The following is a 27,054-nucleotide window of genomic DNA, read 5'->3' on the forward strand; positions in this document are numbered from 1 at the left end:
AAACCTGCTTTTCAAGGACCAATACAATGGTTTTTTTAAATTGTTGCCACAAGTTACTTTAAAAACATGCTCTAATGTAGGACAGTATGGCACATTGCATATCTATAGAGAGTATTGTTGATAATAACAACAATGCAGGTGGTATTATTGTTAATGTTATCTCTAGATTTGCAATGTTATATTAATAATATGTTAATAATAGCAATACAATAGTATTGTTTTTAATACTATTTCTAGATATGCAACTATTAACAATACTATCTCTAGATATGCAATGTGCAATAATGTCTCATACCCTTGAGTGAGAAGATGATGATATGCGTACTATTTTAACCTGGTAATATGAGTAAAATATAGAACTGTTAAAGGTACTTGGAGAATTTTCACATAGTAGGGATAGCTGTTGATTTAAGAAATTTAAAAAAATGGAAATTAAATCGATGCAAAGAGTGAATGATGCAAATTTATGAATGATTCAACAAGGAGTAAATAAAAATAATAAATAAATAAGGTCAGGAGGCCAGGGGTCAGTTCCCAGATCTCGTGCAACATGGTTGCTTTAAACAAATTATTTTACATCTTAGCTTCTTTGAGGCTTTTTAATTTAAAAATGAGAGAACTGGTGATGATTTATCTCATTTCATTCACATTAGGTAATATGTAATTAATCTTAAAATTCTTAAAATTAGTTAGATAAAGGGTTGTTGTCCAATCTGCAGGATGTATATAGATACCTACTGACACAGGACTGCAGATTTAATTAATGGAAAACCTATATTAATTTAATCACAAAACTGCAATTCCTGAATAAAAATTAGCCTAGGAAGTAAATGTTCCCCAAACAACATTAATTCATTGGTAATGAGTAGTTCCATTTGATGGAAATGTGGTTAATAGCGATTGGAGGAAATGTGACTCTTCAGGAGGTCTTTATGTAAGATTGTTTTTCCTAATGGACTATTTAGATAGCAACAATATGCCATTTCTTGAGTTATTTTGATTCCTTTCTGCTCTTCATTACTCATATACTAAAGCTCCAATGTCCATCAAATGTTGTGGGTTCAAATTTGGATACCATTTCAGCATGGTGCAGTGATCCCAAGGTCATAAATCCTGGACCTCCACTGTCATCACACTTTCAGATCCTTGGATTACTTGGTTCTAAATGGAGTTTAATACTTAATAAGGCTTAATTCAGTACAGATATAAGAAATAGATGATCTAGTGTATGAGAGGTATTTTAAAAATCCAGTCCAAATTCCTTCACAAAGTGCTCATTGATTTGTGGCTATCTTAAAGTTAAATTACATGACTTTAAAATATGCAGTTATTTCATGTGGTTATGAACAATTCTTTGACTTTTGCAATTTAACAATCATATTTAAGTTTTAATATATTTTTATTTAATGATGAAAGATTCCAAAATGAAATGTGAAAAACTTGTCATAATAAAAATATTATATTGTGAGCATGAATACTCTTTATTTCCAGTATGTGAAACAGCAACTGTATCTTTATGTTTAACATTTTTGGGGATTGCTATGTAATCTATCCAGATCCCTCATTTGGTGACAGACGGGGCTGTTAGAGTACATTGGCCTCTTCACGTGTGAAGTGCTCTGGGGCACCTCACATCTCCTTTTACATGAACCCCTAAGAGTCAGACTGATTCTCACCAGAGCTACAGGGAGAACAGAAGAATTCAGCTAATCCAGGTGTATTCTGCCTTTCAGAGTGAGACAGAAACTCACTCACATTTGAAGCTTTTCTTTGATCAGTGTCCCACATAAAACACTTAGTCCAACTTGTAAAGCTATGCTGGTCTGAGAATTTCACCTAAGTCTGTCTCTCCTTTTGTTCAGAAGTTTTTCTTTAGTAATTGGAACTTTACATCGTCTTCACTTCTTTTTGAACAGTTCCTGGAAAAGTTGTCTGTGAATAATTTAGGAAAAAGTGGAGCACATCAGATGAAAGAGTAATATTTTAACTTCGGTTCATTCATAAGATGCTTGTCCACAAGGCTGCTCTGGAACCCTCTGTCCATCACCTCTTCCCTCCAGGCTGAGGATCCTTCCCTGGGGTGCCCTAACAAAAAGCCCTGGAATCCTTAGATATGTATGTGTGTTTGTGTATATGTGAGTGCATGCATACTTATATACACAATTCTTTAGTAGAATTATCTTAAAATAATTCTCAATCTCTTAGGATATTTAGGGACATGCCATCAGTTACCTTGCAAGTCAAAGTACACAGATCTGGTTATGAAATACAGACTTTTGAATAAATATGACAGAACAATGTTTCTAATGATAATTTCTTATATTTAATAGTATCTAAATTTATGATCAAAAACTAGTACATAGGGAGGACTCAAGAGTATCTGCTAGCATGAAGTACGTGGATAATGAGACCATTTCTTTACTTGATCCCCTCAAGATTTATATCTGTGCTAGCTGCTCATCTTAAACAATAGCATGCAGTTAGATATATAAGATGGAATTTTCCTGGGCACTGTAATTTCCAAGTTAATATCAGCACTAGAGAAATGAGATAGCCCCAGGTACTCTCACTGATCAAGTATCACAGTAATATTACCCAATAATGCTTAAATTCTTGGCACTGTATGAGGCTGAGAATGATGAAATGAAAAAAAAGAAAGTATAAAAATCTAGAAATACAAATTGCATTGAATGTTTCCAAACTAGTGTTTGGATGGTAGGATGATTATTTTCATATATGCTTTTGAGTTGTAAAGGCCCCAGATGATTCAAACAATATGTGAAATAAAGGAAATGGTTCTTCAGACAGAGAGGACCACGGTGTGCTTTTTACTCTAGGAGTAATCCTGATGATATACTCAATAGATGTCTCATATAATGCAGTTATTACTATATTTTTCCCTGGGCAAAGGAGCAGGTTTAATTTACAGAAGCTAATATTTATTTAAATGAGTTCACCAATATCATTTAAGGAGTAAGAATAGTTTTCTGCAATATTAAAATCATGAGTTCATTCTTTTTTGCACCAGCATCCACTCTGAATTTCTATCTCCCATGCCTGTGACACAAAAAAAAGAAATAGTTTGGGGTTTGAGATTGAGAATTCTCATGGTCACTCAGAGTTCTGCAAGAGCATGTGCCTTCTCACCGTGATCTTTTGAGACTGATGACACATTTCACCTTCCCATTGTGTTAAGTGGGGAAATGTGGGTTCTCTGGGGAATCTGATGATCCGCTCAGATTCTCTGGATTGTAAAGCCAACTCCGGGTGGATCAGCATCAGCAGCTTTCTAAGAGCACACTCTTTTTTTTTTTCTTCTTCCCATTTAAGAAAGATGTGAAGTTAAAATGTGGTTATCAATCTCCAAAACTCAAAATGAAAACACTTGTGGTGGTAGATAAATAATAATTATGAACCATTATTTCTCTGACTAGGAAGGAGTATAGTAATAAATATTTGTTTGCATATGATATTGGGAATTTATTATCTTTTCCTATCCATTACCTTAATATATATTTATGAGAAATCTGCAATATCCATTGGGATGGCCATACACTGTGTACCTTCTAAACAACAGACACTCATCTCTCACAGTCCTGGAGGCTGGAAAGTCCAACAGCAGCCACAGCAAATTCAGTATTTGGGGAAGGCCCACTTCCTGGTGCACAGAACCGTGATCTTTTTTTCCAATGACAGTAGCCCCCTTTGCTCACGGTTTCACTTTGTGCATTTTCAGTTAACTGTAGTTCACAGAAGTCCAAAAATATTAGCTAGAAAATTCCAGAAATAAACAATGTGTACATTTTACATTGCGCACCAATCTGAGTAGGGTGTTGATATCACTTACCATCCTGATCTGATCTACCTAGGAAGTGAATCATCCCTCTGTTTAGGGTATCCATGGTGTTTATACCCACCTAGTAACCCACCTGTTGGATACTTAGAAGCAATCTGAGTTTTTCAGATCACCGGTCCTGGTATTACAGTGCTCATGTTTGAGTAACACTTATTTTACTAAATAATGGCCTCAAGTGCAAGAGCAATGAAAAACGAATTTTAAATATGTCAAAGAGAAGACATAAATTCCTTTTTAGTGAAAATGTCAAAGTACCTAATTTGATCAGTATATACTGTATACATGTGTTTGAAATATGACACTATCGCATAAATGTCTACAATTATTATGTGCTACTCAAAAAAATTTTTAAGTGTTTGAAATAAAAATGTTAACTACTGTGATTTGATCACTACACATAATGTACATGTATCAAATTTATAGAACATACCCTATAAACTTTTACAATAAAAATATATTTAAAAGATATTTTGAGAGATAAACCACAATCATATAATTTACGATGCAGTATAGTTTTGTGTACTGCATTTTTTGTATAAAAATCACTCTATTTCATTAATGGTCATTATTAATCTCTTACTGTGACTGATTTACAAATTAAACATGATATCATACATACACTCATACATGTACATGCAAGCGCACATGTACACACACACACACACACACAAATATATATCCAGATAGAGTAAGAAGAGGCTTGAGTGATCGAATGAAATGAGTGCCCTTATAACAGGGCCCCCAGAGGGTGCCTTGTGCCCTCCAACACATGGGGGCTCCTTGAGAAGGCCTCTTTCCGTAAACCAGGAAGCAAGCCCTCAGAAGTCACTGAATTTGCTGGTGCTTTCTCTTCCAGTTCCCATCCTCCAGAATGTGAGAAAATCTGGTAGAATCTAGTTCTCCATCTGGCTCTGTCTCTAACATGTTCCTTCTACTGTATTATGCAGTCTGATTTTTATAGAGCTGGTAGTACAAACATAGGCTAGACTGACATTTTCAGGCACTTGGGAACTCTTGTTCTGTAAAAACGACCATGGCAGCCATTCTATCCTATAACAAATGTGAAATTATTTTCTAGAATGAAAAATAGAAAACCTGACCCTCTCAGTAATTCTTGCATTCAATATTCAAGATACCAGAATAGGATTATGAAAAGAGTTGAACAGAAGATGATAAATTTTTTGTGTTTCTTTTGTAACCTGTGTTGCAGATGAAATAAACAAAAGCTAATGAATGAAGTTTTGAAAGCATTATGAAAAAGAAAAAGCATATGATATGATTTTTTGAAAATCAGAGACTGCTCAGCTTGGGAAATGGTTGAAAAGGGATCAGGGACTATTATTCACGAAATAAAGCACAATTGGCTTATGGAAGTTTGGAGCAGGGAAAGGAGAGAGAGAGGAAAAGAGGATATTTGAAGGTCAAACTCTCTGAATCCATTTCTTTTCCTGTCATTTCAGCCTCATTATGTGCCCTTGTTTTCATGTGCATATTTTCTAAGAGAAATGAAATGTACTTGGAACATATTTGGAAAATAATTTTTAAAATACCATTCCTGTGGGTTTTTTTTTTTTTGGGGGGGGTACTAAAGTATACTTCTGTTGAGTGACTGACCTCTGAAACACATTTGGGATCTCTACACATTTACCATCATGCACACACTTGTTTTCTTACAATAAAGGACATCAGTTGTAAGAATGTAGATGGCATAGAAAGAATTAAAAAAAAACTGCAAAGATTGGATGTTGTTGAAGTTTGAGTAAAAGAAAAATATAGTTTAATGTATTAATGACTGTATAAGGCATAATGTGTATGTGCTACTGAGTGATTCATCTTAATTCTCATGCTGTGTGAAAGAAAAAGAGCTAATCCCACCCAAAATCATGAGAATTCAACTTATGAATAAATAGCCCTACTTTGGGCAGATGGGAGTCAAGTTTAATTTTAAGATGATACTCTAGCCAGGCACAGTGGTGAACACCTGTGATCCCAGCGACCAGGGAGACTAAGGCAGGAGGATCACAAATTCAAGGACAGCCTCAGCAACCTAGTGAGGTCCTAAGCAATTTAAAGAGGGAGGGGTCTCAAAATTTTAAAGGGGGGAGGGACTGGGGATGGGGTCCAGTGGTTAAGTGCACCTGGGTTCAACCCCCAGTACTAAAAAATAAAATAAAATGAAAACACCCCAGGATAAGAATTTACTGGGACCTCCATGTTCTCTTTCTGCATTGCCTGAACCCTTGCTGTATGTCCTATCTTATACTGTTTTCAGCTGCTCCTCTCCTTGAATATTGCAGCCCCTGAATTGCACATGACACTTTGTCACAAGGCCTGCCCTCTGTGTCTCTGGTGCTCTAAGTCACTTCTATTTTTTTGTAAAGAATAAAAAGAGACACAGAGGGGAGATGCAGAGGCAGAAAATGGCTGCTCTTCTAAGCGGCTGCATTTATTTATATCAGTAGGTTACATTAGGTCGCTAGTGCTTTAACTTCATTATTGTTTATCCTGTCACTAAGATCGCTTATTCTGCAGTTGTATCCTACAGTAACAATATGCAATGTTAGGAGCTTTGTGTAGCTCTTAAGAAAGTCCATTGTTTGGAGTTACTGTTAGGCAGGCAGGTCCAGGTGAAACATTGTAGTTATCTGGCAAGCAAGTTCCTTTATTCCCAGGAGCTATCAAGGTCATAAGACTCTAACACAAAGCCTCCTCAAGGAGGACATTACTATAGCAGCTAGGCATTGCACACACATTAGTGATCTTACTAGTTCCTGGGAGAAACTGCAGAATATTCCAATTGTGGAAAGCAAATCACCTGTTATTCCCCGGGAGTTTGCTCACTAGAGGAAACTTGCTGTCTTGTACATTTCCACAGTCAGAACCCTTACAAGTTTTGACACTACTTCTCTTGCTTGCTTGTCAAGAATCCAATTTTCTAAAATATCACTGGGTTCTAACAGTGTTCTGAAATCCTGCTACTATTAACTGGAAAAAATCTTTAAAATGTCAGTGTCTCAAACCCTTTCACTTTAGTTTGACAGATATATATATATATATATATATATATATATATATATATATATATATTGCCATCTATTTAGACTTCCTGTTCCTTCTCCTGCAAATGCCTTGCCCCCCCCCCACCATGTCTTTTGGGTCCCAATCTAATGAAGGGTACCCACCTCAGCCTGTGCTTTTCAGAAGCAGACCCTGAGATGAAGCATTGGTGCACAGAATTTCTTAAAGTGCTCTCAGGAAAAAACAGTGAAGAGTCTGGAAGCATCCGAAAAAATGGAAGAGGCGAAAGTAAAAGAACCATGCCAGGTGCTGTCGCAGTCTTCCGGAGAGCTCAGATAATACATAGTACTTAGGAATGTGTCCCTTCTAAAATAGCAAAGGAATCTCCTTTTTCTAGCAGTGTATTTCCAGCTCAAGTCACCAAAGGTCATTCTCTGCAGATTACAGAGGAGGTCCAGTGGCAGCAAAGTTTGGGATCCCCAGGGATGGGCTTATAATGGTGCTTTCATTCTGGTTGTGATGCCAATGATGCAGGCTATGTGAGGTATCCTCGGTCTGCTCGACAGAATTGACCTGTGACTGCAGCGACATCTGACTGGCACTTTATCTCCTGCCTCTCATCAGCTCTTTTCTATGTGTTAAAATATGCTCTGTGTTCTAAAAACGACCATGGCAGCCATTCTATCCTAGGCTCTTCATCGCTTGATATCACTAGCCTCCGTCTCGACATCTTTAGTTATTCCTTAAATACAGATCATTTGGTGTTCTCTGGATGAATGAAAAGAATAGGAGACCAAGTTATAAATTGGTAACAACAACAACAACAAAACCCTCAGGATTTTATCTATGTCTATTATTTATTTCATCTGTGCTGTACAAATAATCATTGATCCTACTTATTTTTAAGGGTGGTCTTGTTTTAGGATAGAATAAAAAGTAGAGATGTGGATATAAAATGAGTATCCAATCCTGGTAAATTTCAGAAACATCCCAGTTGGATATGGCACTCCCAAACCCCCTCATTTCCATCGTTAAATGCTTGCAAAACTGGGTATAGTTTTGAATAATCAGTATTTTATTTTCAATAAAGAAAAATGAGAGCATGACAAACTAATTCGAGGGAGTGCTATCATGGAAACACATGATTGCTTTGATGTTTTCCCTTTTACAAAAGAAAGAGGCTTCCCTGACCTCCACAAAGGTTCCCAGTGCAGCAGCCCACGCTATGGTTACAGAGTAATTTACCACAGCAGCCTGCATTGCTAATGTCATTTGTTAAAGATCAGTCATAAAGTAACATTCATTGAATTACATCTGAATTACAAGATCACTAAATGTCCTTTTGTTTATATCATTTTCCAGAAAGTGAAAGGGACAATCAAAAAAGAAACAAAATTCATATAATTTGACTTCCCTTAGCCAATAATGGAATATGATGGCTGATTTTAAAATTTGGTCGTATTTATTAAGCGCCACATTATAATTGGGGGTGCTAATATTAGCACCCCCAATTATATAATTATATAATTATAATTATAATTGGGGGTGCTAATATTAGCATCACTCCCAATGAAAACAAATACAGTGTAAATAGTGTTTGTTCATTTTGAGCTTCCTAATGATAACAATTGAGCAGAAGAAAATGTGCTTTTCTAAAGGTTACTTAAAACGTTCTATGTCATAAGAAAAAAATTATACGTGTTTTTGGCAAAACATAGGCAAAAAATAATTCTTGTGATAGTCACATTTGATTAGTAGCATCTGGCTTCTGTGGTAGTAGGACTGGTGCATATCTAGCCATCAGCAATCTTCAAGCTGCTGAAGTCTGAGAACTCTGTGAAGCACCCTCCTCTTCCTTTCTACCACAAGATATTTGAAAATCTAAAGCAAATGATTCTTTAAGTGTCACAAACAAAAATTATTTAATAGTAGAGTGACATTCTCTCCTAATTTTGTTTTCATAAGGCATAGTTACTCTCAGAAACACAGCTGCTTAAGATGTTTAGGATATAGTACCTAACCCTTGTACTGTTGCTAAACTGGAATCCTGGGAAAACCTCTCCTGGTAAACATTTTCAAAAAAAAAAAATTAAAAAATAACAAATGCTGGGAAGGATGTGGATAAAATGAACCCTTAATCACTGTAGTGGCAATATAATGGTTCATTCATTAGAGATAAGTATGGAGGTTCTTCAAAAAAGCTGAAATAGAAATAACTTATGATCCAGCTATCCCACTGCTGGGTAAATATTCATAGGAAATGAAATCAGAGTACCTAAAAGATATCTGTACACCCAGGTCTATTGTGGCTCCCTTGCCAATAGCTGAGGTATGGAATCTGCCTAGCTGCCTGTCAACAGATGAATGGATAAAGAAAATCTGATGTATACACACAATGGAGTATTATCAGCCATAAAAAGGAATGAAATCCTGTCATTTGAAGCAAAATGGCTGGAAATCTCATCATTTGCAGCAAAATGTTTTAAGTGAGATAGATCAAACACAGAAAATGAGTACCTCATGTTTTCTCTCATATGGGGGAACTGAAAACGTTTACCTCAAAGTAGAATAAAAATTAACAGAGATTGGGAAGGGTAATGGGGGTAGGAAGGGGGAATGGATTTGATCAGTTCATGCTACATGCTCATATGAAAATATCATATTTGACCCAGTTGGTATGTACAATCAGCACAAGTTACTAAATTTGATTTTTAAAAGCTCTAAATGGGGTCTGGAGTAGTGGCTCAGTGGTAGAGCACTTACCTAGCATGTGTGAGGCACTGGATTCGATCCCCGGCACCACATAAAAATGAACAAATAAAATAAAAGGTATTGTGTCCATCTACAACTAAAACATTTTTAAAAACCTCTGAATAAACAGATAAAAAAACATGAAGTTGCATAATTTTTCTAGAGTGCCTATAATTCGGGCTTTAAATGACTATGATATAAATAAAAGTCAATCTTTTTACCTTTTGCACTTCTTTGCACATCTTAGATGTGTCAATGAACATTTTATATAGCTGCTTTTTCTGTAACTCAGCAGGATAAAGGAGTTGGATGTTCTTTGAAGCTAATGTTAGTAGTAACATGCATAGATATGCTGGTTGTAAAAATATCTTTAGAAACACATTCATGAATACCTGCTTCCTAGAAAGCTCCCTACCCCAGCTTCACAAGTATCAGATTCCTCATGGGTCTTGATTACCTGATGATCCTGCACCTTCCTCTAAAGTCGCTAGGCCCTCTATCTTTCATCAACCAAAGGGCTACCAAAGCAAGATGCTTGCTGGAGCAGTGGTAGATGCCAGGATCCTGGATAAGTCTCATATAGGAAGATAAACTACTCGGGTTGGTATTCTAAGACAACATACATTTTTAAAAAATATTTTGTTAGTTGTAGATGGACACAATGCCTTCATTTGTTTTTATTTTTTTTTTTCATGTGGTGCCGTGGATCAAACTCAGTGCCTCATGCATGCTAGGCAAGTGCTCTACCACTGAGCCACAACCCGACCACAACATCCATTTTTAAATCCCTCGTTAAATGTGGACTTTTGAACCGATATATTAAAAATGTTCTGTTTTTTTTTTATTTTTTGATAAATGGAAGTACAAATGCACTTTAGAAATTTTGGAGTACTTATGGTATTTATACTATATTTCTTCTTTTTTGAACCAGGGATTGAACTCAGGGACACTCAAACACTGAGTGTGTACAATCAGCAGCCCTATTTTGTATTTTATTTAGAGACAGGGTTTCACTGAGTTGCTTAGTGCCTTGTTGTTGCCGAGGTTGGCTCTGAATTCGTGATCCTCCTGTCTCAGCCGCCTGGTGATATATTTATTCTAAATTTGATTTGTGGTTCAATTTTAATTGGGCTGCCTTTTATGACTGTTTTGTAAGAATTCTTCATAACATTTTGAATATGAAATCTGTGTGAGATTTAGATATTGTGACTACTTTTTTCCAGGGTGAGGTTTATCTCCTCATTTGTTACATGATAATACATGATGATAACATAAATTTTAATAATACATGATGATAACATAAATTTTAATTTTGCTGGAATCCAATTAGTTAATTATTTGGGAGGTTAGTACTTCTTTTGTCCTGTATATGAAATCTTGACCAACCAAAATTTTGTAATTGTAACATGTATTGAGATAATTATAGATTCACAGTTATTTTAAAAAAACACAATACAAGTAGATCCCTTGTACATTTTTCTATTTTTCTCCGAATGGCAATCTTGTGAAAGATAGTACAGCATCACAATCAGGCTCTGGCCCGAATGCTGTCCACTGCTTTGCTCAGACTTCCCATTCCATCTGTGCTCATTGGTGCTGTGTACACGTGCACATCGAATGTGTGAAGTTCTACATGATCATGTCATCTGTGCAGGTTCTTGTGTTTACCACCACAGTGAAAGCTGAATAGTTCCATCAGTACAAGGATCCCATGTGTTACCGGTAATCTTTCTCCTTTTCTAAAATTCTGTCATTTCCAATATCATATTCCAGTGGAAAAACACACTACGTTAGCTTTATTCCTAAGGAGCTAAGTCTCCCTGGAGATGTATCCAAGGCACTTCATGCATCAGGTTTGCTATTTTTTATTGCCAACTGGAGTTCCATAGTATAAATAGACCACAGGTCACCTAATCAGTCACTAGTGAAGGATATGTGGGCTGACTTCAATTTTAGATGCTAAAAACAAAAAAATGCTGCAAACATTTTTGCACAGATTTCTGTATGAACATTAGTGTTAATTTCTTAGGGATAAATGCCCAAAGATACAATTTGTGTGTTGTATAATAACTGTGTGTTTAATTAGATAAACTACCAATCTTTTTTTTTTCCCAAAGTGTCTGTACCACTCTTTATTCCCATGAGCAAAATATCAATGATCCACTTCTCCACATCCTCACCACCATTTGCCATTGTTCTCACTCTGGTCCAATATACAAATGACCTGTCATGATGGATGTACTTCTAGTGATCCATGGTTTCCTTGTTGCAGATACTATTTTCCTATTTCTTTGCACAACTGAAGATTGGCTCTATTGAGTCTTATTCATTAGGTGTTTTACATGGTTGATTGCTTAATTTTGTTGTGTTCTTTTGAGTAGTGTTTGAGTTGGTCCTGGCGGGCAGTTAAGTTACTTGGTATCAGTTTAGTTCTTCTGAGATTTGAAGGGTACAACATATCCAGATGATCATTTAATCTAAGGCTAATAGAGACCTACTCCCCTTTTGATGTCTGTTTCCACATCCTCTTCCTCAGCCAGGTCTTTCTACTGAGGCTGATGAGAAGTGTCCTCTTATCTCCAAAGCTACTGGCATTGTTTGGTCTGAGTTCTGGTAGCTCTTTTCAGCCTTTGGTGTTTCCCTCTCACACAATAACTAATCAGTGCTCAATTATACACCCAAGGGGACTCCTCTACACAACTCCAGTTTCTTCTTTGTTCAGCTCCCCTCTGTCGAGTACTCTGCACCATAATTCCATCTCCTTGAGCTAAATGTACTATCACTGCCATCTCCTCAGATCAGCAGGACAACGAGTCCCTGAACCCAGGTAACTACTTCCCAGAAGAAACGTAGGACAATTTCATAGCCTGCTATTTTGTTTCCCCTTTCTCAGAGTCCACAGCCTGCTTCAACCCTTACTCATGAAAATTGTTGCTTCATCTATTTTGTATAATTCTTAGTCAATTATACCATGCTAGTTAAACTGATTTCTTCTATTTTGTCATGATGGAATGATTGAAGTTTCATGCATTTCTTTTTAATTTATGATTACTGCTTTCTATGTTCTTAAGAACTCTGCTCACTCTCCAGAAACTATTCTCTCACATTTCCTTGAAAAGCTTCCTTTCTCCTAGCTTTTCTGTCTGTAATAATAATCCATCTTCAAATAACTTCTGTATGGCATGAACTAGCCATTGAACCAACTTGCTATCGTCCCCTACGGAGAGCCATTTATTCCAGCAATGTGTTTTAAAAAGAAGCTTGTTTCTCTCACTTTATCGCATTCATGACCTAATGGAAAAACAAAAACTCCTGTAAGTGTGAGTCTATCCCTCATGTCCTTTTTCACTTCATTCATCTATATGCTGATCCTTACACCCGTACAGCAGCATGAGAGTGAGTCTTGAATTTAGATAGGATCTGTCATCCAAACATGTTCTTCTTTTACACTACTTGAATTTGCATGTGAATTTCAAAACTTACATTGTGATTTCTCATGCATGAAAAGCTTACTTTGATTATAATTGGAAGCCCATTAAACCTTTACATTAACAAAAGAGAGTTAAAATTTTAATAAGATTTGATCTTTGTGTCATCGTTGGAGAAAAGGAGGATAGTAAAACACCATGTTCCTGAAGTGCCCCTCTCCGTTTCCAAGAACCGAGCCAACTGGAGGGAACAGAGAGAGTGGGCTTAGGCCAGAATGTCCAGATAAACATTGAAGGACACTGGCTTCCTCTCATGAAAGCTGGAAATTAGGGCAACTTAGAGCTATCCGTAGAAAGCTGTTTTCTTGTTCCAAGTTCTTTGTCAGGCTGCTCATACAATTGGGACAAAGCAAGCTAATAAGCCAAAGCTGTCCTTGTAACCCAACCTGTAAAATCCCCCTCCCTGTGTTAACTGGGACCAGAGAACCGCAGAGAGGGAAGGGCTCCAGCAGCCACTAGACAAAGCATCGTGGCAGGTGGGGATGCTACTTTTTTTTTTTTTTTTTTTTTTTGGCAGAGAGCACCAGAGGCGCTCTGTAAAAGAGAGGTGCACCTGTCCAGCCCATCACAACTGCATCTTCTTTATAAGCGTTTTTCATAAACCTGTGTCTCCCATCTCGTCTCCTGGTGTCTCCCTTGGTCTCTTAGTACTGCCCTAGCACAAATGAGCTGGGGCAGATACGTCTTCACAGGTATAAATATAATGTACTTCTCCACATACTCAGGACTTCCTTGATTTCTCTCTGATATATTTAATAGTTTGGAGCACAGAAGCGACTACACATTTGGATAGAATTGTCCCCAATTATTTCATATTTCTGGATACAATTTTTAATAGAATTTAAAATTCTTACTGTTTGTGCTGCTTAATCTCTAAGTATATGTAGGTTTATTAGCTATCTGATTGATCTCTAATCCAGTACACAAAACCTAAAAAGAATTCACCAATGAAATATCTATTTGGGTGATTTTGAATGAAGTTTCAATGCCTTTGTATATTACCTGTTGTGTGCTCATTTTTCTGCATCAATTTTGTTCAGTTGTGTTTTTCTGTAAATATTTCCATTTCAAATGCAGCTACAGTTTTTTTTTGTCACAAAATTGTTTTTGAGAGCTCGTTGTGGTTTCTTCAACACTTGTAGGAATATTGGAGTTCTCTCCTTTTTATTTATGAGTTGTTCTGTTATTTGTCTATTTTCTGTTTTGCTAATTTTAGTTATTTTTCCTCCACATATTCTTCAGTGTTTAATTTACTGATTTTCCCTGACTACCTGAGGTGGATGCTTAAATGTCTCATTTTCTTTTACTTTTATGTAATGTTCACAGTTAATACTACACATCTCAACCTTGATTTGAGATGAATCCAACAAGTTTTCATATGGAATAATTTCATTGTTATACAGCACAAACTATTTTCCTTGTGGCTTCTTTGATCCAATATATGTGGACGTATATTATTTGAAAATCTGTGAAGATCTTATCATTAGGCTAATTTCATTGTAATTAGAGAATATATATATATATATATATATATATATATATATATTCATTACTTAAAATACCATTGTGGGTCAGAATATGGCATTTAGTAAGTATTTTATGCCTACTTGGAAAAATATATGTACCTTTGAGTGTTGTGTTCTTATATAGAAATTAGTTCTATTTTGTTGCTTGTTAAAAATTTCCTTGTCCACAGTGATTTTTTTCATAAAGGTACTTTAATATAATTTCACAAAATGTTTTAGGAATTATTTATTTTTCTGTTTAGTTTTTTACATTTATAATCATGTATTTTGCATCTACATAGAAGCCAAAAATCTTTTTTTTTTTTCTGTATAGGTGCAGATAGTAACATTTTGTGCTTTCAGGACATAGGCTCTCTGTTGTAACTATCCTATGTCATAAATCCATCTATAGATAATATATCAAGATGATACGTATGGCTCTTTTATGCTGTAAATAAAACATTATTTACAAAAACAGGAATTTTAAACATAGTTTAAAATTGCTAGTATATAGTATTGGAACATAGGCATTTTTAATAAGACTTTTGACTTTAAAGTAAATTTTATGTGATATCATATAACCATACCACTCAAGGGCTGGGGGAATGGTTGGGGTGAATAGAGTATTATTTAACTTGAGAATTGTACATTTTATTATTCTTTAGTTGTTTTACTAAAAATTACAATGTGAAATCTTGACTTAAATCTCTTAATATAAACTAGTACTTCTCTTACTTCTCTGACAAAAAATATGTTTGAAAAATATGTTCAGTATCCTACCCTATGCTCACATCTGCACTATATTTGAAGTGTATTTTATTTTTATATCACAATAGATTTCATTATTATTCTGCTGAGTCAAAACTTATTTACATTTGCCTATTTATTTACCATTAATTCTCTTTATTTGTGAATTTGTATTTATTTCTGGGACGAGTTACATTTCCTCAAAAACTCCCTTAAGCAATTCTTTTAATCTAACTCTGCTTATTATAAATAAGTAATTTTTATTTGTCTTAAAACATTTTAATTCCACCTTCCTCTTTGGAGAATATTTTTGCCGGTTTTTTAAAATGGTGTCAACAGCTATTTTCTTTCATCATTTTAAATATATGATTCAAATTTTCCCCTGTATTTTGTTGTTTTTTATTCCATAATAATTCATTATATGAAACCTTCAGCTTATCAAGAGTGGTAAGATCTTCCAAACAAAAGCTGAACAAAGAAACTCTAGAATTCAATAACACAATCAATAACTTAGTCTTAACTGACATATATAGAATATTTTATCCTTCAGCCAGTGAATACAGATTCTTCTCAGCAGCACATGGATTCTTTTCTAAAATAGACTATATGCCACAAAACAACTCTTAGCAAATACAAAAAAGTAGAGATACTACCCTGTATTCTACCAGATCATAATGGAATGAAGCTAGGAAACAATGATAAAATAAAGATAAAAGCTACTCCAATACCCAGAGACTAAATAATATTCTACTGAATGAATAGTGGGTTGCTAAAGACATCCAGAAGGAGATTAAAAAATTCTTAGAGGTAAATGAGAACACTGATACAACATATCTAAATCTCTGGTAAATTATGAAGGCAATTCTAAGAGGAAAGTTCATTGCATGGAGTTCATTCCTTAACAGAAGAAAAAGTCAACAAATAAATGACTTAATATTACATGTCAAAGTCCTAGAGAAAGAAGGCCAAACCAACACCAAAAGCAGTAGAAGACATGAAATAATTGAAATCAGAGCTGAAATCAATGAAATTGAAACAAAACAAACATTTGAAAAAATTGACCAAAAAAATAGTTTTTTGAAAAAATAAATAAAATTGACACACCCTTAGCCATGCTAATAAAGAAAAGGAGAGAAAACTCAAATTACTAACATACATGATGAAAAAGAAAATATCATAACAGACACTACAGAAACATAGAAGATAATTAGAAACTATTTTGAAAACTTGTACTCCAATAAAATAGAAAATATTGAATGCATTGACAAATTTCTAGATTCCTATGATTTTCCAAAATTAAATCTGGATGATATACACAATTTAAACAGATCAGTTTCAAGAAATAAAATAGAAGATGCCATCAGAAGCCCCCCAACCAAGAAAAGCCAAGAATAGATGGATACACAGGTGAGTTCTACAAGACCTTTAATGAAGAACTAATACCAATACTTATCAAATTATTTCATGAAATAGAAAAAGAGAGATCACTTCCAAACTCATTTTATGAAGCAAGTATCACCATGATTCCAAAACCAGGCAAGGACACATCAAAGAAAGAAAACTTCAGACCAATATCTCTAATAAACATAGATGCAAAAATTCTCAATAAAATTCTGGAAAATCTAATACAAAACATATCAAAAAGATAGGGTACCATGATCAAATAGGGTTTATCCAAGGGATGTGAGGTTCGTTCAACATATGGAAATCAATAAATGTAATTTGTCACATCAGTAGACTTAAAGATAAGAATCATAAGATATCTCAAAATATGCAGAAAAAGCATTTGACAAAATACAGCACCCCTTTATGTTCAAAACACTAGAAAAACTAGGGATAACAAGACCATATCTCAAAATCAAGAGTCAAAATCATAAAAGCTATCTATGCTAAGCCCCAGGCCAACATCATTCTAAATGGAGAAAAATTGAAAGCACTCCTTCTAAAAACTGGAACAAGACAGGGATGCCCTCTCTCACCATTTCTATTTAACATAGTTCTTGAAACACTGGCCAGAGCAATTAGACAGATAAAAAGAAATTAAAGGGAGAAGAAGAACTCAAATATGACTATTTGCTGATGATATGATTCTATACCTAGAAGACACACACAAAAAAAATCCACCAGAAAACTTCTAGAACTAATAAGTGAATTCAGCAAAGTAGCACTATAAAAAATCAACACCCGTAAATCAAAGGCATTTCTGTATATCAGTGACAAATCATCTGAAAGGGAGATGAGGAAAACTACCCCATTTACAATAGTCTCAAAAAAAAAAGTACTTTGGGTATCAACTTAATGAAAGAGGTGAAAGACTTCTACAATGAAATCTACAGACACTAAAGGAAGAAATTTAAAAAGACCTTAAAAGATGGAAAGATCTCCCTTGTTCTTGGATAGGCTGAATTAATACAGTCAAAATGACCATACTAACAAAAGCATTCTATAGATTTAGTGCAATTCCAATCGAAGTCCCAATGGTATTCCTCACAGAAATAGAAAAAACAGTCATGAAATTCATCTATAACAGACCTCAAACTATACTACAGACCAATAGTAACAAAATCAGCAAGGTATTGTCAGCAAAATAGACTGGTAGACCAATGGTACAGAATAGAGGACACAGACACCAACCCACACAACTACAGTAATCTTATATTAGACAAAGGCAAACAAAGGCACCAAAAACATACATTGGAGAAAAGATTGTCTCTTCAAAAAACGGCTCTGGGAATACGGGAAATCCATATGCAACAAAACGAAATGAAACCCCTATCTCTCACCATGCACAAACCTCAACTCAAAGTGGACCTAGGAATTAAACCAGAGACACTGTGTCTAATAGAAGAAAAAGTAGGCCCAAATCTCCATCATGTCATATTAGGCCCTAACTTTCTTAATAAGATTCCTATAGCACAAGACTTTAAATCAAGAGTCAATAAATGGGCTGCATTCAAACTAAAAATCTTCTTCTCGGCAAAAGAAACAATCAGTGAGGTTAATAGAGAGCCTACATTTTGGGAGCAAATTTTTACCACATGCACATCAGATAAAGCACTAATCTCTAGGATATACAAAGAACTCAAAAACCTTAAAACCAAAAAAAAAAAAAAGAAAGAAAAAACACACAAATAACCCAATCAATAAATGGGCCAAAGAAATGAAGAGTCACTTCTCAGAAGATGATATACAATCAATCAACAAATATATGAAAAAATGTTCAACATCTCTAGCAATTAGAGAAATGAAAATCAAAACTATTCTAAGATTTCGTCTCATTCCAGCCAGAATGGCAGCTATTAATACAAACAACAATAAGCATTGATGAGGGTGTGTGCGGGGTGGGGGGGGGGAGGTACACTCATATATTGCTGGTGGAACTGCAAATTGATGCAGCCAATATGGAAAGCAGTATGCAGATTCCTTGGAAAACTGGGAATGGAACAACCGTTTGACCAAGCTATCCCACTCCTTGGTCTATACCCAAAGGACTTAAAAACAGCATACTACAGGGACATAGCCACAACAATGTTTATAGCACCACAATTCACAATAGCTAAACTGTGGAACCAACCTAGGTGCCCTTCAGTAGATGAATGGATAACAAAGATGTTATATATATATATACAATGGAATATTATTCAGCATTAAAGGGGAATAAAATCATGGCATTTGCATGTAAATGGATGGAGTTGGATAATATAATGCTAAGTGAAGCTAGCCAATCCCAGAAAACTAAATGCTGAATGTTTTCTCTGATATAAGGAGGCTGATTCATAATGGGGTTTGTGTGGGGAGCATGGGTGGGTTAGAGGAACTCTAGATAGAGCAATGGGGAGGAGAAGGGAGGGGATAAGGGGGTAGAAAAGATGGTGGAATGAGATGGACATCATTACCCTAAGTACATGTATGAAGACACAAATGGTGTGACTCTACTTTGTGTACAACCAGAGAGATAAAAAATTGTGCTCTATATGTGTAATATGAATCATAATGCATTCTGCTGTCATACATAACAAATTAGAATAAAAAAAGAACACATTATTTCAAAGAATAGAGCAAACCATGAAAGAAACAAAATATTTCATTTATTCCTCTTACAAATATTTATCGTGTTCTACAATGTTCTAGATGCCTGGGGTTCTTCCATGACTGAAACAGACAACATCTCTGGTTTTTTGGAAGTATGCACTGTACAAATAAAAAATAACACATATTTTGTTTGAAAATAAGCATGTGAAGAAAATAGATCTATGTGAAGAGCTAAGGACTGCAGGGGGAGCTGAAACTTGAAATGGGCTCCACTGGGAACTGTAGAAATGCAATGCTCTGGTTTGGACATATATGGTATAAGGATGTCCCTCAAGGGCTCCTGGGTCAGAAGCTTGGTTCTCAGTGTCACAGTGTTAATAGGTGGTGGGTCTCCTGAGAGATGGGATCCAAATATGAGGTCTGTAGGTCATTGGGGGCACTGTCTTGAGAGGTTTAAATTGTCCTCAGGACACTTCAGGTAGCCCCCATTTCTCTGTATGTCTGGCTTCCTGTCTCACCACATGAATCCTAACTCTCACACATTCTGCCATTTTGATATCATTTTCCAGATGTGATTAATTTGGGGGCAGACCCTTGCTAGAGATAGCACTATACTGTTTGGACTTTCAACCTCTAACTTATGAGATAAATGAACCCATTTTCTTTATAAGGCATCCAGTCTCAGGTATTTCATTATAGCCATTAAAAACTGACCTATGCACACATATAATATATTTCTCAATATAGTCAGTTTCATCTTGGGTTGCCTTGTGAAAGGGAGTTCTAGTGACTCTAAAAAAGAAAAAAAAAGGAATACTATAGGAAAAAGAAATTGGGGAGTATATGTGTGTATGTTATCAGTATGAAATTTTGATTTTTAAAGAAATAATACACTGCTGAAAGCCCAGACAAAATCAACTTCATAGCCTTTCTCCAAAGAAGAGTTTTCTAGTTAAAAGTTTGTGCAAATGTCCTTAGGCAAGAATATGCAAGAAATATTTTATTTAATTTAAAATGGCTGATATAGTCTTAGCAAAGTGTAGGTGTAGAAGTGGAGCTAGTCAGGTATACCATAGAGGAAGGACACAGGTCCTATGATAGCTCTTGGACTATCAGGGGTGGGGGGAAGCTGAGGAAAATTAGTAAAATTTTGAATGTATTTGAAGGTGGAACCAACAGGGTAACCTGATAGTTGGGAGGCAAAGTGTGAGAGAAAATCAAGAGTTAAGAATTCTGGACCATGTAAGTAAAATACTGGAGATGAGAAAGGGTCAGGTGTGGGAAAAGAGAAGTGCAGGCTGGGCTTCCAACGCCCAGTGCGTACCCAGGAATGACGTTTATTTGGTGGATACATGAGTGTGAATTGAGAGTAGAAGTTAAAATGGAGGAATAAGTTTGAAACCTTGAATATACAGAAACTGTTTAAAGCAGCCTAGTGTTTGAAATTAATTTAAAAGCTACAACCATGTGCAGAATTATGAAGATTATGAGGATAAACAAAGAGAAGTAAAGTGTTAGGAACTGAACCCAGGGATGCCCAAGGCTCAGGAGCTCACAGACAAGAAGAAAAGAAGCTGACGACGAAGCCCCAAGAATCTGAAATACAGTAAAAGGAAAATGAATTGAGGGAGACAAAATGAAAACACTTTGAATTCCCAATGTTTTTAGCAAATCAGAAAAACAGAATTGGAAACAAACTTTGAATCTGAATAAAATTCTCAGTGTTGGAGAAAAGCATCTGTTGGGTTTTCATGTGCCCTACATGTCCCAGAAAAGGAAGGTAAAAGGAGGAAGACGGAGCTGCCATACACAGAGGGGTGGCCGTGCAACCAACAGAGTGTGGAGAGTTGAGAAGGTAATCAGCCGGAGAAAGAACACGAGGAAGTTAATGCTTCAACAAATAGTGGATGTAGAGGGAAAAAAGAAACATTGGTCAAAACACAAGGAAACCCCAGTGAGAGGGTGGGAGACTGAAGATGCAGTGCCGGGTTAACAGTGAGGAGGTTAAACGCTGGAAGAAAGCAATGATTGAAATAGTCAAAACCCCCAAAATCAAATGAAAAACTATGGATTTTCTTTAGTTAAAAATAAACAAGTAACAAACAACAAAACAAAATTCATCATTTGTGCCGAAGGCAAAGAATAGTTTTCAGTGGACTCAGGGCCAAGCAAAATGTCAGTGTGCTGTCACTGAAAAGAACATTAAACAGAGACATGAGGTGGGAGGGAAAGGGAGAGAAAAGGGAAATTGCGTGGAAATGGAAGGAGACCCTCATTGTTATACAAAATTACATATAAGAGGTTGTGAGGGGAATGAAAAAAAAACAAGGAGAGAAATGAATTACAGTAGATGGGGTAGAGAGAGAAGATGGGAGGGGAGGGGAGGGGGGATAGTAGGGGATAGGAAAGGTAGCAGAATACAACAGACACTAGTATGGCATCATGTAAAAATGTGGATGTGTAACCGATGTGATTCTGCAATCTGTATTTGGGGTAAAAATGGGAGTTCATAACCCACTTGAATCTAATGTATGAAATATGATATGTCAAGAGCTTTGTAATGTTTTGAACAACCAATAAAAAGAAAAGAAAAGAAGGTGGATCTCCTGAGAGAGAGAAAGCTCACAAGTGTGTGTGTGTGTGTGTGTGTGTGTGTGTGGGCGGAGGGGAAGAAAGAGGGAGGGAAAAAAGGTGAAGAAGAAAGAGACAGAGAAATTTCTCAATTTTAAGAATTAGATGAGAAATTAAAATATCAGAACCAATAAACTCATGAAATAAGGTCTTAGAGCAAGTAGGAGAAGACAGAATGCAAAGAAAAATGGACTTTGGAAGGAGACGGAGGAAAAAAAGTCACAATATGTTCAAATAATAATAAAATGAGAAGGAACCATTATATCATTCTGAAAAATGAAAAAAAAAGCAACATAAAAAGCTAAAGATTTAGAATAGACATGCAGGAAAACTTTAAAACAACAACAGCAACATTTGAACATGTCTAAGATTAATTGAGGAGTACTCAAGTGACAAACGACACTTCATCCCAGCACCGCTGCCAGAACACTATTTGAAATCTTCCAGCAGAATTTCAGAGCAGCCTATATGCAGATGCAAAGAAACTAGGTTTGTGTGTGACTCCCCGAAAATAAATTGGGTAGACAATTAAATATGGCCTACCACAAGAACTGCCACTAAACCCAGGTCCAAGCTGTAGGGGTGAAAAGTCCCTGTGGGCCATTGCTACAGGGCCATCCAATTTCCCCAAATTCCATTTCCATCTTCTTTCTCTGATCTGTGATCAACCAGAAAGCCATTTGCTTGAATTTTCTTTGAGCTTCCAATTTTATTTCACCTCATGTCATCTCCATTACAGTTTAATGTTAACCTAAACCCCACTGAAGCCTCCATTCTTAGTCCTCAGAAATAAAAAAAAAAAAAAACACAATGTCCAGAGAGCACAGACACCAACAGCCAACCACCAAATGTTCTAATGAAACTAGGAGTCTGAGGGGTCACCACCAAAATCTTTCTGAATGTTCTGGGGCCTCCACAACATTTTCCATTTTCAGAATAAGAATAGAAAAGGACTCAAGAAGTTATGTGCTTCAGGGGGTGTGGAGACTGATATTCACTTGTTTAGAAATTACCATTTCTAAGTGGTAGCGCACTTGCCTAGCATGCATGAGGCACTGGGTTTGATTCTCAGCACCATGTAAAAATAAAGATATTGTGTCCACCTAAAACTAAAAATAAATATTAAAAAAAAGAAATTGTTATTTGTGCACTAGTTCAAAGGACTTGTCATTTCAAATCTCAAAATTTCTACTTATTTGGGCTTTGGAAGACCCTACCTACCTGCACTCAGGCATTCAATTCCTTTTTTTTTCAAAGAGTTATCAAAAGTATGGTAACACCTCACCAAACTTATGATGGTACAACGGAATGCTATTCACTAAGAAAATGTACAGCACAGTTTTCAAAACTATGGGTTGAGAGTGAAGAAGGCATCATCATTTCCACTAGGGTCCTCATAGATTTCTCCGTAGAATGCAAAAAACAGTGGGTTGGTAGATTCAAAGTGATAAAGGACAAAACGTGGAAGCCCAGGCAAAAGTGGCCTATCCAAAGGGGGAGTCATTCCAAATAATTGGGAGCCTTCATGCTGCTATAGCAAAAAACTTCACTCTGGGTAATTTATTAGCAGGACTTAACTTCTCCAGGCCTGTAGACTGAATGCAACACCCACCATAAAACCAGGGGAGCTCAGCATTTACTCACATTTTTTGGGGCCGGCATCTGTCAGCCAGTGTAGTCAGGGCAGGTGGCCACTGAGGCCTCTCTCTGAGCTTGCAGATGGACTCCCTGCCTGATCCTCATAGTGGTAATTCTGGGAGTCTGTGCCCGGATTTCCTCTGCCAGACAAAAGACATGGCTCACCTCTGATTAGGGCCATCCAGATGCCTCATTGAACTTAATAATCCCTGTGTAGACCCGGTCTCTCCATCTGGGCACACTTTGAGCTCCTGGGTTAGGACTTCAAAACAAGGACTGTGAGGGGCTAGGAGTTGGCCCATCACACAGAGGAGGCGGATTCCTCCCCAAACGTCAGGCCATTGTGAGAAGATATGTGATCCCAGCCCTTATTTTCCAAGGCACTTGAGTCACTAAGGAAGTGACCAGGCATGCCATGGACCACTGGAGTCATCAAGAATGCTTCCCAATGGGGCAGTGACAGAGGACCCCGCCATGCCAGGTGGGCACACATGTGCCTGGGTGCACCGTCCCTTGCATCTCTTCTTCCCGGCACTGGCAATGCTTTAACACCGTCCTCCTTTGTCCCTGTGCTGAGTCCCTTCACCCCTGCCCAGGACCCCTCAGGCAGGCCCGCCCTGCCCGCTCTCCCATCTCCCTTCCCTGCACACACTATCATGAAGACGATGCCACAGAACACTGGGGTCGCCCAGGTCTTCTCAGAGGTGATTTGTTCAACAGTTGCCACCCACCCTGTGGACAATGCTCAGGTAGGGACTCCTCCTGGCCAAGGTCACCAAGTAAAAGTCATGTCTACACTGGCTCAAGGGGAGAGCCAGTGTAGAACAAATCTGTCTGAACCAGCTCAAAGCAACCCAATGCTCCATGATGGCTCAAGGCCAGTGAGTCTCTACCTGCACTGTAGAGGGAGGCACAGAGGTCAGGCCTGGGAGAGGATGGCGGGTTGGACCCTGTGGGCCCTGCCCTCAGCCTGAGGCCCCACCTTACTTCTAATCAGCCTACAATTTAATCTTTGGAACAAAAGGTTAGGATCCAATTTGAAACCAATTTATTAAGAAACATCTGAAAAGAATTGTGGGAGAGGAGAGAGGGGCAGGGCGAAGTGTCCCAGCAGGGCGAAGTGTCCCAGGCAGAACAGCCTCTGAGGTCTTCCGCAGGTGGGGGCAGAGGAGAGACGGCCGTCCACTGGCACTGTCTGTCTGTCTGGCTCTCCACTTCCTTGGAGGCAGGCCGTCTATGGGTGTGGCACGTCGCTTCTCTGTGACATTTGAGCCATTTTATTGCTGACACATGGCACACAGCAGCAGCACAGGGCTCGGACACAGGCAGCGATCCTGCTCCTCACCTGTTTCCAGCCATTGGTGTGGCCAGGGCCTTGCCTCGGGGCTGTGTCCAGGGAGGAGGAGCTGCTGTGTGCCCTGGACCACCAGACGAGGACCCTGGAGGGCTTGGGCCTGGGGAAGCCAGAGTCAGACTGGGAGCAGCTGCGGAGAGTGGGGGCCCCTGCAGGCGGGCAGCGCAGAGGAATGGCAGGCAGGCTGCCACCCCTGATGTCCCTGTGCCCTGGCTGTTGGGCGTCCTCGGGCAGCAGATACTCAGAGGGCAAGGGGAAGGTGCGCAGGGCAGGCTGGCTGGTGCTCCTCTCTGGGAGGACAGGGACATTGGAGAGATTCTCGGGGCGCTGGCAAGGCCTAAGCCACTGAGGCACAGGCTGCCCCTGGAAGGTGCTCCCTACCCCCTGGCCTTGCTGGTGCTTCAGGATGAGGTACGTCGCCATGACCACATTGAACTTCCTCTTGGCCAGAGACACCCAGGTTTGGTAGGGATCAAAACCCAGGTCGAACACCATGGTCAGGATGGCAGGGTCTGGGCGTGTGGGCAGGGCCTGGCTGGAAGGATGGGGTGCACACGGCTCACCCTGCCGCAGCCAGGGGTGCTGCAGGATCTGCTTCACTGTGGGTCGCTTCTTGGGGTTCAGGACCAGGATCTGGCGGATGAGCCTTCGTGCTTTGACCGGAACAGAGCTGGGCACCTGGAACCTGGCCAGAGTGATCCTCATCAGCAACTCCTGAGGGGTGTCCCCCCTGAATGGATAGCTCCCCGTCAACATACAGTGCAGGATGACGCCCAGGCTCCAGATGTCCGCTGGGGGGCCCTCATACTCTTGCTTCAGGACAATTTCTGGGGCGATGTAAGCCAGAGTACCCCATAAGTCATTAAGCTTCTGCCCGGCTGTGAACCTGGTGCTGAAGCCGAAGTCAATAAGTTTTGCATGTCCTCTGGCATCCAGCATGATGTTTTCTAGCTTCAAGTCCCTGTGCACGATGCCCTTGTCGTGGCAGTGGCCCAGGGCACACACGATCTGCCTGAAGATTCTGCAGGCCTCCTCCTGCTGCATGCCACCAGGGGGGATATGCTCAAGTAGCTGTCCCCCACCTGTGTACTCCATCACCATGTACAGGTTTTTCCTGGTCCTCATCACCTGAAAGAGTTGTACAATGTTGGGGTGCTCCAGGCTCCTCAACATTAGAGGTTCGGAGAGGTCCGAGATGTCCTGCGTCTCCGTCTTCAGGACTTTCACTGCGACATCTGCCCCTGTGAGGCGATGGCGGGCCAGGTAGACCTGACCAAACTCGCCATGCCCAATGGCCCTCAGGACCTCGTACTGGTCCAGGAAGTCTGGCTCCTGGCAGGAGCCCGGCCCCCACAACGCTACTGTAGACTGACTACTGTTGCTAACCATGGACACCCTGAGCAGGAGCACCCACTCAGGATGCTAACTGGAGAATAAAATAACAAACCAAAACAATAAATCAAAATCAAAAACCAAAACCAGACAAAACAAAAAACCCAAATCAAAAAAGCAATATTCACAGTCCACAACCACCGACCGCCAACCACCAAGCGCACTAAGGATCTGGTGTCCGACAGGTCACCACCAAGAGCTTCCTGTACTTGTGGACAAAACCCAGCCTCAGCCACCCCCTTATATACCGGCTGTTTGAGATTCCTCACAATGGCTCCATGTGAGGTCAGAGCTAGAAATGGCCCAGTCATGGCTGGCCATAGCCCCAGTGGTCCTCTCCCTCTGGGGCCTCCAGAACTTTTTCCATTTTCAGAATAAGAATAGAAAAGGACTCCAGATGTTTTTTTTTGCTCCAGTGGGGTGTGGAGACTGATGTTTGCTTGTTTAGAAATCAACATTTGTACACTAGCTCAATGGACTTGTCATTTCAAGTCTCCAAATTTCTACTGACTTTGGGCTTTGGAAGACCTTGTCCTACCTGCACTCAAGGCATTCAGTTCCTTTCTCTTCGTGGAATTACCGTCAAAAGTGCGGTAGCCCCTCATCCACCTTGTGATACCACAACTGAATGCTCTGTCCCCT

The 27,054-nt window shown here is 38.4% G+C and overlaps 1 protein-coding gene across 1 annotated transcript; it reads right to left on the minus strand.

The window, feature by feature from the left end:
* Positions 1–24,900: 24,900 nt before the first annotated feature.
* LOC124100980 (sperm motility kinase 2B-like) lies at positions 24,901–26,409 on the minus strand. The gene has a single exon (XM_046456649.1). It carries the CDS (start codon positions 26,407–26,409, stop codon positions 24,901–24,903), a length of 1,509 nt encoding a protein of 502 aa, XP_046312605.1.
* Positions 26,410–27,054: the final 645 nt, after the last annotated feature.

The sequence above is a fragment of the Marmota monax genome, unplaced genomic scaffold (genome assembly GCF_021218885.2).
Source record: "Marmota monax isolate L192 unplaced genomic scaffold, Marmota_monax_Labrador192_F-V1.1 WCK01_AAM20220418_F8-fsc00542, whole genome shotgun sequence".
In the NCBI taxonomy this organism is placed as follows: domain Eukaryota; kingdom Metazoa; phylum Chordata; class Mammalia; order Rodentia; family Sciuridae; genus Marmota; species Marmota monax.

Bases quoted from the DNA above. Each gene is read 5' to 3' on its own strand.
- LOC124100980 (XM_046456649.1), bottom strand. From the start codon at position 26,409: ATGGTTAGCAACAGTAGTCAGTCTACAGTAGCGTTGTGGGGGCCGGGC.